Raw genomic sequence first — 13,892 nt, 5'->3', positions numbered from 1 at the left:
ATGGGACACTAGATAGGGTGGGATCTGAGTTACTACAGAGAATTTTCTCCTGGGTGTCTGGCTGGTGAGTCTCGTCCACATGCTCAGGGTTCAGCTGATCGCCATATTTGGGGTCGGGAAGGAATTTTCCTCCAGGGCAGATTGGCAGAGGCCCTGGGGGTTTTCGCCTTCCTCTGCAGCATGGGGCACGGGTCACTTGCTGTAGGATTCTCTGCACCTTGAAGTCCTTAAATCACGATTTGAGGACTTCAGTAGCTCAGGAATAGGTCAGGGGTTTGTTACAGGAGCGGGTGGGTGAAATTCTCTGGCCTGCGTTATGCAGGGGATCAGACTAGACAATCATGATGGTCCCTTCTGACCTTAAAGTCTCTGATTCTATGAAAAGATAACTAGGCCTCAGCCCTGTGTGAAGTAGGACCAGAATGGGCTTAGTGAGCCAGTGGCAGCTACCCCCTTTTTTCCCCATCCCTCTTTTTAGGCCATCCCCCATTCTGCCACTTCTCTCCCTGCCCCAACTCCTCCCACCTCCACACTAGCCTGGTGATTATGTGAGATCAAAAAGGGGCAAGGTGGCCTGACTCCCTAAAACCACCCACCACTGTCTGGAGTGCTTGCCCAAAGCCCATTTGAATCTACGAGAATCCAATTGGGCTGGCAAAATCTGACAGGGCTGCCAAATAGGTCGTGTCATGCAAGACATCCGACACTTGGTAGCTTTGCACTGCCAGAAAGCCTCAGAGCCTTAATTAGCAGCTATTTACCTCAACACCTTGCTTCCTTTTAATTCTAGGGTTGCGGGGGCTGGTTTAGCCTTTCACACTGGTTAGAGGTGCTCTATAGGCTTTGGGGCAGCTGGGGGATAATCGGGATACAGGAACAGAGAGACACAAGTGTTGTGTATAAGGAGTTTGTGCTGGCCAAAAGTTAGGGTAAAGGAGCTGAAAAGCTACCTTGTATTGTTTGCGTATATTGTTTAAGTTTATTGCTTGTAAACTGCCTGGTGGGTTTGCATCCAGTGACTGTTACCAGACTGGGATTAAAACAGAATTTCTTCAATAAAACCCTAAACTCTGAGCAATGCTGCATTCAGACCAGAGCCTCCAGAGAACCTCTCTCTTTCTTATTGTGCCACCCCTTGTTTGGTCACTGGACAGCTTTTGTGTTTAACCATGTAATGCAGGTTCCTACCTCAGCAACTCTGGTCAAACTTATTTTCCAGCAATGGAAAAGGACATGGGGAATGGGATTCCTAAAAGATGTCAGAACTAATATCAAAATAATGGACAAAACACTACATGTCTCAGTCCTGGCCAATGGCTGGAGTCCCTCCAAGTCCTTGCTATCCACTTGCCAAAATAAGCCATTTTCCAAATGAAAAGGATCTAACCAAATTCTAAATAATTCCATTTTATGCAATACCGCAGAAAAGTGGACACTGAAAAATTATCTGACTGGGAGCTTAGCAACAGAAAACCATAAATCTTCTTGGCACTTATATAGTTTTATTGCTAGGTGGTGCTTATGGAAGCAGCTGTTAACTAACCGATGCACAAGTTTGGCTCAGTGGCTTTTAGATTCTGAAGTCAGTAGTAGGTGCGATGACTATTGATTTGACTGCAGTGTTGTATTTACAATCTTTTCTCAAGTGAGACAGAGGGGCAGACTGAAAGGCTGTCACTCCCAAAGGTCAATCTGGGACCTGGTGAAGGATTTATGAGTGGGGTGCCATGTGAGTACAAATGAGAAATAACTGGCAGCAAGAACACTCAGATTATATATTGTTAATTAAATATGCAGTGAACACAAGGACATGAGAAAAATAGGAAATTAATTCACCGTCTATACAGTACATGAAACTAATGAATGTTTTTGAGTCTGAAAAATATATGGAGCCGGAAATTAGAACACTTTTCCAGATCCTACAAAACTCCATTAGGCAAGACAGTTGGCAAATCTGAATAAATGGCAATAAAAGAATGTGAGGTCCCTGGTGACACTGTCTGTGTCTGTCTCTCTCTCTCTCTCTCTCTCTAAAGGCCTCTGAAAGGTTTTATTGAACGTACTGGGCCCATATTCTCAACTAGTGTAATCTGGTCAAGTTCCACTGAAGTCAAAGGAAGCTATACCAGTTTACATCAGCCAGTGTATGTACTTTTAGCTTTCAAAATCATTCAATGTTTGTTTACAAACTGATCCTCATAACATAAAAGGGCCAATTTAAAGTGTTTAAATGATTTTATAGGCTCAAGAACTGGTGGGCCAGCTACCTCAAATTTAAAGCCCCATTTACCTCAAGTTAGAGATTTTTAGGTGTTTGTGGGAGTCAGGTTAGAAGCCACATTTGAATTATACCTCGAGCTATGAATGCAGTGTAGGCATAATAGTTATCCCACAGACATAACCCATATAAGAATGAGCAGGACTGTTCACCAAAGTCACTCTAGAGTAAAAGTGTACAAAACCAATGACAGACTAAGATCTTTGATCTGAGCAACTACCTCCTGGATTACATACCTTCAACCCGCACCCTAAATCAACAGGTTTTCCACAAATCTAAACAGATGAAGCTATAGAGCAAAACCCTGGTTTTACTATGGCTAACTTTTGGGCCCATTACAATCAAAAGGTTCTGCAGCTCAGACTTAATTCAAAGAGATTAGGTGTAATTATTATCAGTATCAATATGGAAATACCCCACAGTTACCAACTGCTACAACTTTCAAAGACTAAAACTCTACCTGCTTCTGTCAAGTTAACGGTCTTGCTAATTACCAATACAAAAAGAAACAAAACAGTAAGTCTCCCTATAGATTATGTCTAACAAATTTTGAAGTGGCTAAACATTTTTGTTTTTGAGTGTTTGGATTAATAATGTTATTATCACGACTCAGATTGTTATGGATTTCTGCCATAGCAAAGTCTACACATGTTCCTACCATTGAAATTCCAATTCTGCAACCCTTTTTCTTTAAAACATAAAAGACCAAAGACAGACCAGAAATATTCCTGAAGCCAGATTAACTGTACGTTTTTGGGGGCAGGAGATTTATGACATTTACAATGATAGCGATGAGAACTAGTCGAGAATTTTCTGTGTAAGCATTTTTTGTTGGAAAATGTTGATTCGTCAAAGCAAACTGTGGAAAAGGGTCGGTTTCGACAAATCTCTCAATTTGAGAATTTTTAGAAAAAGTTTAGAAATTGTTGAAACATTCTGTTGTGACATTTTCAAAATGAAAAGTTTCATTTTTTGCTCTAAACTTTATTTCAAAATTTCAGCCGTTTTACATTTTAAAAAGTTTTAAAAATTGAAAAAAGGTCAAAATTGAAACAAGAGGTTTCAACTAACCCAATCTGAACTTTTTCCAGAATCATGAAAATTTGAGATTTTGACTTGGAATGGGAAAAATTTTGAAATCTTGAAAACTCTCTCAGATGAAAATACCATTTCTGACCCACCTCTAATAATTATGTACATTGGATGGGGATTTTCTTGTTAAAAGGAGTGGGGAAAAACAAAATTATGTTTTCTACTCTACAATGAAAATAGGTTGCTTATACAGAACTAGATTCCATTTTTCCCCCAAATATTTCATGCAAGAGCACATTAGGGTCAAAACCTGCAATGGACTGAGCACTCTGGCCCTGATACAACTTAAGCACATGCTTAAATTTTAGCATGTGAGGAGTCCCATTACTCACTACATTCCTGACCTAATCCTAGAAAGCGTTCTCCCCAACCCCACCACATGGTGGTCCGGGAGACCAATGGGACTCTATACTGGCAAAATTATTTGCCAAACTGCGTTCAGAATCAGGTTGTTGAGATGCATAGATGACAAGGTATCTGCCATTTTCTACTCACTGCTTTACCTGCTGACCTGCTTCTGAGAAATACCACCTCTTTAAGCATTGCCTGCCTGCAGAATAGTTCCTATGATGCTTCTCATCCAAAATAGTTCATCAAATGGAATTCACAGTTATATATGCTTTTAAACAAGTTTAATAGAATCCTTCAACAACTAGGGTCAACAACGATATTAGTTTAAAGATTCTGTTCCTTTAAATTACTTAGTAGAAACACTATTGATATGCAACAAGGAGGCCAAAACCAACATTATTCATGTCAAACAGGGTGAGAGTTTATTTTTGATTGGTAGTACTATCTGTCAAGACTGTATTACATTTTTATAGGTTTTTAATTCAAACTTGAAGAGCATTATTTGGAAAACACCTGTCAAGGAATACAGACTATTTGGTTGTAAAGTCAACTCCCAAGACAATTTTAATGGAAAAACAAAATGAAATTAGCTGTCAAATGTATATGTATGCATAGCCTGCAGACCATTTCTACGGAAAGCAAGAGCATCTTGCACACAATAGCTATTTACAAAACACATCTAAAGTGAAATATTGCATCCCAGTGAGCTAAAACACTGTATAATCCATTTTATTTTAAAGTAATACTAAGCAAGCCATTTACAAGTAAACCAGTAAGTGATGGTAGACAAATTAAGCATTTCTAGGCTTTGATACAAAAGTCACCACTTTTATGGTATATGATCATTTCTCCATTGTCGTTGCAAAGATATGAAAATACAAAGGGATCATATTTACCACTGGCAAAAGCAAACATCTGGAAAACCTATTCATTGTGGAAATTTAGTCTTTGCAACCAGTTAGGGACCTGATGTGTCTTGTTTTCCAGATGGGTGCTTCAAGATGCTGATGTGCCAATTGAGCAAAGCCCTTAAGCACTAAACTTGAAATTCCACTAGGTCTCAACAGGGCTGGATTTTCTTATGGCCCTTCTCATAACCCCTGATCACACAGTAACCAGCCTGAATTCTGTTGGACAGATTTCTAAAAGCACTCAGCTTCCAGTTTCACCCATTGTTCTCAATTGTAGATGCTGGGTGCTGAGCAGTTTGAAAATCTACGCTTTCAATTAGGTAGATTTCAATTACAGAGATTCCAAGAATTTTTGAAAATCTGTCCCATTCAGAAAGCAAGGCATAAATTGTCAGAGTATTTTTGGGAGCTACTATTAGATTTAAAAAAAAAAAAAAAAAAAGCAAAACAGAAAGACCAGGGAAAAGCCAAGAACAACACATGAAGGAGTTTTGGTATCAGAACATCTGGACCTCACTTGAGGTTTAATTATTTCCCCTCTCCCGGCAAGTGAGGTCAATAACAAGTTTCATTTCAGATTGGGGCTTTGATGTGTGCTTTCTATTAGTTTTCTAATGTGAAAGAAAGGCATGTTATCCTTGTTTTTAATAATGGCATAGTCAGCGCTCAAAACCTGGCTAAAAACATCAAAACACTTTTTTTAAAAACTGGAAAGCACATAAATCAGAAGAAGAGGTTTTTCCCCTAATACAGCTTAACATCCTTGCCAGCTTCCGTTATGTTCTGACATATGATTAAAATGGAAGGTTAATAATAAATGTCCATCACAATCATTTGACTTTATTAGCGTTATCTTAAAAACACACATGCTGTACATTTAGAATGAGGATTATTACACAGAAGCCTGTACCATGGCATTTACTGTTTGCCTTCTCCCCACCCCACTTTTTATTGTTATTCAAACAGAAAACAGATAGTGAAAAAGAGTAATACAAATGTTAGCCTTATAATGCCATCAAACACAGCTCTAGAAAATAAAGCAGAGTAACCAAAGCCTTTCTAAAGTATTTTGTGCTTGTTTTTGCTCATATAAAAAAAGACGTAAGGTACAAAATGAAAGAGACACAGAGAAAGAGAGAGAGAGAGAGAAAGAGAAAGAAAAGTTCTCCAGCTCATCTTAGTATTAGCCCAAGTCTAGCCAGCTGTCTCTGAATAAGAGAAATGTTCTTCAGGACCAGGAGTGTGATGACTGGCATGAAGAAAAGATCCCAGCTCTGAAGAGCTTACAGTCTAAAGAACAAATGTATCCAACACACTTCTGAATGGCAGGGGGGAAAGCTAACAGTGTAACAAGGTTGTGTACTGTTTAGTATAGAGGACTAGATGCCAGGACTCTTAGGTTGTAGAAGAGCCTATCTTGGCCACTAACTCTGTGCAGCCTTCCAATAAGTGACATCAGAACCCAATCCTACATTATTAAACAAAAGGAGAGTTTTGCCATTTACTTCAGTGGCTGCAGGAGCAGTCCTTTAGGCATCTGATTCTGCAAACTATTACTCAAGGAAACAATCTTTGCTCACAGTTGAAGTGCCATCAAACTCAATGGGATTATTCTGATGAACAGGGATTGCTCAGGGGTGTAAAGGTTTGCTGGATGGCTTCTGTTGTCCTCTTGATATTCATCCACCACAATTCTAGCAGCATGTTAAGTAGTCCTCTGAAATCAACAGGACTTATTGTGTACTACTTAACATGAGTAACAGGAGGGCAGAGTTTGGCCTTCGGAGAACTGTTTGGGACTATCATGATTTGCCCCAACAGTGGTAAGGGGCAGAGTACTATATGTAAAGTTTTACTGCCATACATGCTGCATGCATATTTTCAGCAACAAATCTCAACAGCTGTTGCACAGGAGACAAAACATTTCACAACCCCAAGAAATATAGGTAGATAGACCTAATTTTTAGATGTAGACGAGGCCTCAGTGTCCCTCTTGTCCAATGAATTAACCCAGACTCAAAAATCCAGGTTTTTTTATATTGTCTAAAAGCTATTAAAACATTTTACCTCCAATCTGAACAGAAAAGTTTGAACAGATGGAGCCACCAGCTAGAAGTTAGATTTATTTTCCTACGTAGCATACCGCTGGACATGAACATAGTTGCATTAAATTTTCATCAGAGAATGTCAGCTGCAAAATTAGACTCAAGTCCATGACTTAACTTTAGTGCACGAAATAAGTCTTCATCCATAGATGCCCTTTTATTGGGGGGAGGAAGTTTGGTTAAATAAAAGTAGTATTTTCTCTGCTTCCCCCTAAAAACGTTGTTAATTTTAGATCAGAAAAACAGAACATGCAGGCCAACCAGACAAGATCTTTCAAAATGGAAACGTATACATTCTTTAAATAAAAAAGTTTTTAAAAAGGAGTCTCCAACGTTCATCTGATTCCTGTTACCAGATCTGTACTGTAAAGAGTCAAACACGTTCATATTGTACAAGAACAACGAGCGGTTAACACCGCCCTAATCCGAGTCTTCTAGGAGAGTGCTGGGCCTTTGTTGCCTCACATTTCACACAACTCCTTACCCTTTGATTTCTGCGATGCCTCTGATTAGATCCTCCTCTTATCACTGGGGCCTGGTCTACATTACAATGTTTAGCTAACGTGATCCGTCTCATGTTGACCTAGTGGTGCACACGTCTATGCTTAAATCTGTCTCCCACTGATGAAAGTGCCCCATTACAGCAATAGTCACATTGCCTCACTGAATGGTGTTGAGCCACAGTCACTGTCCGGAGGTCGATGCAGCACAAGCGTACACACTGCGTTACTGATGTCAGCCATAACAGTACTCTCCAGCAGCTGTCCTACAATGCCTGTCACGGACTGCTGTGGTCACAGCTGTGAACTCCACTGCCTAGGAGGCATGGATATCGGAGGCCCCCTCCCGTTTAAAGCATCATGAATTTTTGAAATGCCTTCTCCTGGTTGTCCAGCTTGGTGAGCACACCTACCAGCTCTCTACTGCTGTGTGCTACTGACGAGCTCAGCAGGTCAGCTACATGCTCCAGGCATGCTCTGACTTGGAGTAGACAGGTATAGCCCTGCACGGACACACAATTTATATCCACGGCTGTGAATATCCATGGATATAAAGTGGATATCCACGGAGTTGCAGGGCTCTAGCAACAACGAGCAAGACCCGCAGGGCCATGGCCAGTGACCGGGCCAGGAACCAGAGTGGTGAAAGCAGCAGCATGTCAAGCTGCCGCTCGCAGAGGTCAGCACCCAGCCCGGGCAGCTCATCTGGCACAGCTGTACCACCCCCCGCCCTGCTGACTGGGGCGGGCACCTGGCTCACTGTCAGCAGTCCCTGATTACGCTTGTATATGCGAGTGGCTTCCATTCTCCTGGACAGGAGTCCCTTCTACGCACTGCTTGGGCATGTAGAGAGCTGTGTAGGGTACATACCCACAGAGTTCAGCATGTCTTTACTTCCCTGAACAGAGCATCACCCTCCGCACTGCTGTTTATACCCATGCTGGGGGGGCATGTATTGTATGTACTCTATGCACACCCACTAAGGAGTGCGCAATGTAAGCATACCCTAGGAGTTACTGAAGAGCATCTCCTTCAGCTCTTGTGATAGGAGCCTGTTTTTACAATGGAGAAGGATCCAAAGTTAATGTTTAATCACTTACAGGGTTCTGAACATCCACGGTGTGCAGTCCACTGAAGTCTGTGAACACCGAGATGCTTGTGGATTTGTTTCAATATAAACCCAGGTGAACAGGGATTCTTAAAGGAATCCGCTGGCTGAAGGTCCCTAGTGATCCAATGTCCCATGGTTTAAAATAACTAAACTGTACCCCACGGAGCCATCATTTGGGAGAGGAAAGGGAGGAATTCTTTGCTCTCTGAGCAGATTCCACTTTATTTGGCATGCTTAGAAAAATCATACAACAGACAAATTCTCTGATCTGTGTTTTCTCAATATTTGCCTGCATATGCACTTTGAAGGACTGGAATCTCATGAATCACATTAAAAACTTGAAAAAGCTCACGTGAACAAAGTATCCTGTGTGATTATAATTTCCACTCCCACTGAAACCTCTATGATCACTACTGAGGCCTCATCTACGCTTAAAGGTTTTGCCATATTTAACTATGCTAGCATAGTTTAAAGGGCAAAACATCCTAGTTATGGACACAGTTATGCCACTATACAAGTGTTTATCTTGGTATAAAACTTATTTGGATTAGGCAAAACAAAATAAACTATACTGATATAAAGCTTCTTATATCAGGATAACTGCATCTACATAACTATGTCAGTTTAAAAAAAAAATCATACCCCTGACAATTACACTGCTAATACTTTTTAAGTGTAGACCAGACCTGAATAGCCCTAATTTCCTGAGGACCCTCTAGATACAAATCAAGTCCCTGGTCAAGAGATAGCACAGGAGATAGTAAAATGCATGGACTAAAGATGGACCCTAGCCTCAAATCTCAGATCCAGATCCTCTCCGGAAGTTCAAGGCTATTCAGAGGTAGAGGGTTGCTTTGAGCCATTATTGCGATTAAGAGAAGCCACATCATCTTCATTCAAGATCAAGAGTATCCAGGTCTGGGTTTTTTCTTGTCCCCAGACAAGAAAAGCATTTGGATACACAGATAACTGTGGGTTGGTAAGAAAACATCGCTATTTTCTGCAAGCAGGTGCCCAGCCAGAAATAACTCTACTTTAGTAGAAACATCTGGCACACCTTTCAGCAACATAGCACCTCCAAGGTCGAGCAGGTAAACCTGGGTATTCTTACAAAAGAAAGGTCAAAATTTCTAATTCTGGACTTTGATATAGACTCTTTCTGTGGAGCTGGGCAAATAACTTAACTGCTTTATCTTATTTTCCTCACTTGTAAAAAAAGACCACCACCTACCACAGGCACGCAGTGAGGATGAATTAACTCTCTGTATAACACTTTAAAGACAAACAGTTGCTACATAAATGCTACTCGCCCACATCATTCCATGTATTGATCAAAAAGCGGATTCACCCCAATACTATTTTCTCAGAAACAAATAGTCTTAGCCTAAGTCTCCGCAGTAACTAAGCTCCTCTAAATGTACAGTGCTTGTTTTACTGTATGTTAACAAAAGAGAGGGGCAAAAGATAGTATGTATATGGCTAATAAAATGGATTTTTTTACATTCACATGGTATATACTGAAGGCTTTGATTATCCAGAGGATTAGCTTTTACAATAAACACTCATCTGTCATACTCAAAATACATATTCTTCACATCTTGCATGTCCTATAAAAGAAGCAAAAAGGTTATGCTGTCCTCTCTTTCACAGTCAACAGCAGAAAACAAACATGGGTCATTTCATCTTTTATAATTCTTCTCTCCCTACCTGTTTTGTCAAATAAGCCCTCCTCAGGTGCTCCAGTCTAGTGGTCATGGGGTCTATTTGAGCAAGCTGCATGTACACCAACCAGCCTTCCTATTCATCACAGTCTGGCATGAAGTCTCTTGATAGCTTCTGTTCATTTGTCCATAGACTCAGAAGACGTGAAAAGTCTGAAAGGGAGATCGGGAAAGGTTAATTGGTTTCATTGACCATCTGTTTGTGCTGTGAATAAATGCTGAGAATAACGTGTAATAAATGGCATCTACAAGGATTAAATAAATCAATTCCAAGGATTAGAAGTAACCTATAGATTGTGTTAATGGAGCAGGAGTCTATGTAACAAAATCAGTCTTACTGAGATGTAAAGCCTTAAGACCTGTGGGAGATACCAGAGCAAGGTTTCCCAGGAAGCCTGAAGGTGAAGTGGGAAAAGAAAACAACTAGAGATATCCAATCAAAATTTGAGCAGATACTGGAAGGATTACAAAAGGAGGACACAGACTAGACCCCCGTCATTGAAAAAACAACAGCAAATGTGTAATCGCTTTGCCTTTCTTGTTTTCTCTTTGTTACACTCCACTTCCATGTAGCACTTGGAAGTTCCTGCACTGAAAGCATCCATTTTAGATACTTTTAATACCTCACTAGTGCCTCACTAGTGCCTTCCATTCAAGGCTCTCAAAGCATTTAAATACTTAATTGAATTTGGCCTCACACTGCCATGAAGTAGGTGAATCGAGATATCACAGAGCTGGGAACACAATTCCAGTCTTCTTACCAGTCCTGTGCTTTAACTGCTAGACCACCGGTACAATTTTCAAAAGCACCTACATGATTTAGGAGCCTGATTTCCAGATTTTGAAGATACTTAGGTGCCTTCAGATTCAGGTAGGCACCTAGTTGAATTTTCAAAAGCACCTCGGTGCCTAACTCCCACTGATTTCTATGGGAGTTAAGCACCTAAATACCTTTGCGTTTCTGGGCCTACAGGCTTAAGTCACTTTTGAAAGTGGAACTTAGACCCTTTTCAAAATTTTACCCCACACTTCCTCTCCCTCTTCAGCTCATCTAAAATCTTCCAAGTCCCAGTTTAGAAGTGTGGCTCCTTTAAAGATTAAAGGAAAAAGAAAAACTCACAGCTTCATACATATATCCGGCATTTTCCAAAAAAACCCAACCCGCTCTAAGGCCAACCCATTTTCACAAGAGGGGAAAGAAAAGGAATGCGCAGACCTGCCCCAAGTTGCTAATCTCTTTCTGCTTCTTCCCCTCTCTCCTTCTTAAAAATAGTACCAGCTGTTCTGAAGAATTCTGGAACTATACAGCAATGCAGCTGAAGATACTACAAGTTATAATCAATTACCTCTTACAACAAATTGATCACATTAAGTAGCTACTGTATTTCAACATCTAAATGCATCCTTATTACCACCTTTGATTTAATTTTTGTTAGTGGGATCATGACAAATTGTTGACAAACATTTGAATTATGTATTAATAAGTGATTGGTGGTACACTTCCCTCTCTCCCACCCAAAAATGGCCTAATGCCATCAAGGTAACTGAAAACTACTACAAAAAGAACAGGAGGACTTGCGTCACCTTAGAGACGAACAAATTTATTGGAGCCTAAGCTTTCGTGAGCTACAGCCCACTTCATTGGATAACCTGAAAACTACTATGTTAGACTAAAAGATGTGGAATGAAGAGCCGAACAAAAAGGTCACAGTTCAAGGTGCGAAGTGATGGTGCAGCTCCCCAGCTGCATGGGGGAGGGGAGGTGCGGAAGAGGATCTGTAGCTAACCTAGCAAGGTGTGCTTTGGAGTTACTTTTCTTTATGTAATTGTCATTTATTATAATTATTATTTCTACGGTGGTAGTCCCTTCAAGCCCTGGTCATGGATCGAAGCCTACACACACACACACACACACACACACACACGCTGGTACCTGTCCCCAGAAGCTTACAATCTAACCATTAGGTGTGCATTAAATCAATGAGTGAAACTGAACCATTCTATAGAGGGCACTGCAGTACCCACCATGGGATGAAAGACTGGAGGTCTCTAGTTGAAAGATCATTTTTAAAGCACCTTTAAAATTACCATACTGGATCAGACCCAGTTGTCCATCTAATTTAGTATATTGTTTCTGACACTGCCAGAATCAAACATAAAAGAAAGATACAACGCAGTGGATAACAATGAATGAAACTGCCCATAGATGAAGTTTAATTCTAACCTCCAGCAGAGGCAATTTTCAGTTGTAGAAATAAAGCCATATTGGTTGTAGAAATAAAGCCATATTGTCTTGTGTATAGCGTTCTCCTGATGTGTGGCCCATACTCTCTGGGCGATGTTTCAACAATAAAGCAAAGGCGAATTTGCACTGTGCTTGCATTTGCAGAATGTTGATATGCGTGGCCACCCCCTATAGGCATAGCCACAAAGTCTGGTCCAGGATAGCTTCCTGAAAAGAAAGCTTTGGAACCAATATATTGAACAGAAATTGAATGATTTTAAATTCAGTCTCAAAATGAGCATCAGGGCCATCCTTAGGCATATGCAGCATACACAGCTGCGTAGGGCACCCCAAAATTTTGGGCAACCCCAAGTCTTAGTGTCTGCCCTCCCGCCTCTTCCTATCCCTGTTCTGACCCTTCCTGTAGGCTTCCACCACAGCTGGCTGCTGCAGACTGGTGAGTCTTCCTCGGAGGAGATCTAGTATTTAAAAGTGAAAAAGACTTCCAGCCTGCCAGGCCTATTAGCACAACATTGAAACTGTTAAAGAGCCATTCAAGTGGTAATGAAGCCAATTAATAGGCATTTGCTAACCTCCAGGTATATACTGTCAGTTTCTGAATTTACTGATAAGAACAGTTGTGCATTACTGTAATATTTACTCAGAACATGTTAGTCTACAGGACCTTAGTTTAAAATTTGCTTTAAAAATATTTCATTAGCGTGTTGCTGGAGATTATAAAAATCACATCTCTAAAAAACCCTTGCATAGATTTTTAGATGCACAATCCGAGTATTCATCTTTAGCCTTAGATGCTTGGATCTTCAGACACAGTTTTTTAAATAAATCCTTCAAAAGACCACCCTATCTAAAATACACATGCTAGCCCGGGCTGCCGACGGGCATAGGGGCACCAGTTTAATAATACTGCATAGTGCCCCACAAAGGACGGCCCCGATAAGCTGGATCCTGCTGTCACTGAAGTCAATATACAACTCCACTGGCTTCAGTGGGAGCTGGCTCAGACTCAGACAGTTGTTGGATGTTTGTTAAGTCATGCTTTCCATCATGTGTACATGGGGTGCCATAAAAAACTCCCTAATAACTGTGGCACTGCAGTATTTTCTACTCTAACTCACGAAAGCTCATGCTCAGATAAATTGGTTAGTCTCTAAGGTGCCACAAGTACGCCTTTTCTTTTTGCGAATACAGACTAACACGGCTGTTACTCTGAAACCTACACATACAGCAGTAACTGGCAACCACTAGACATGTGACTTTAAAATATAACAAGGGAAAATGAAGCACAATAGGGTGCATCATGGCAAAAATATATTTCCTTTCCCTTTCACTTCCTCAGAGTTTACAGTCACATCAGGTGGCAGTGGTATAATTCATATAGAAGCGATGTCAGAAAGAACTGGGGGGGAAGATATCAAATATACAGATTAGCAGAAAGAATGTGAACAGAAAACATTTAAGAAACTCACTCTCTGGGGAAGAAAGTTCCTACTGATCACATTCACATTAGAGCGCTTTCAGGTCTTTTATTTTTGTTGAACTTCCCTAGATAATTCAGATAGACCAGGACATTCAGTA

At 40.6% G+C, this 13,892-nt stretch overlaps 1 protein-coding gene across 1 annotated transcript in view; it reads right to left on the bottom strand.

The window, feature by feature from the left end:
* Positions 1-13,892, bottom strand: part of FSTL4 (follistatin like 4) — an 865,477-nt gene that overhangs the window by 738,651 nt on the left and 112,934 nt on the right. The window contains 1 exon segment of the mRNA XM_048861817.2: positions 10,056-10,222. Within this exon segment, the coding sequence (XP_048717774.2) occupies positions 10,056-10,127 (72 nt within the window). The 5' untranslated portion in view covers positions 10,128-10,222.

This window comes from Caretta caretta, chromosome 8, assembly GCF_965140235.1.
Source record: "Caretta caretta isolate rCarCar2 chromosome 8, rCarCar1.hap1, whole genome shotgun sequence".
Classification (NCBI taxonomy): Eukaryota; Metazoa; Chordata; order Testudines; family Cheloniidae; genus Caretta; species Caretta caretta.
This window is presented reverse-complemented; position numbering and strand designations above follow the sequence as displayed.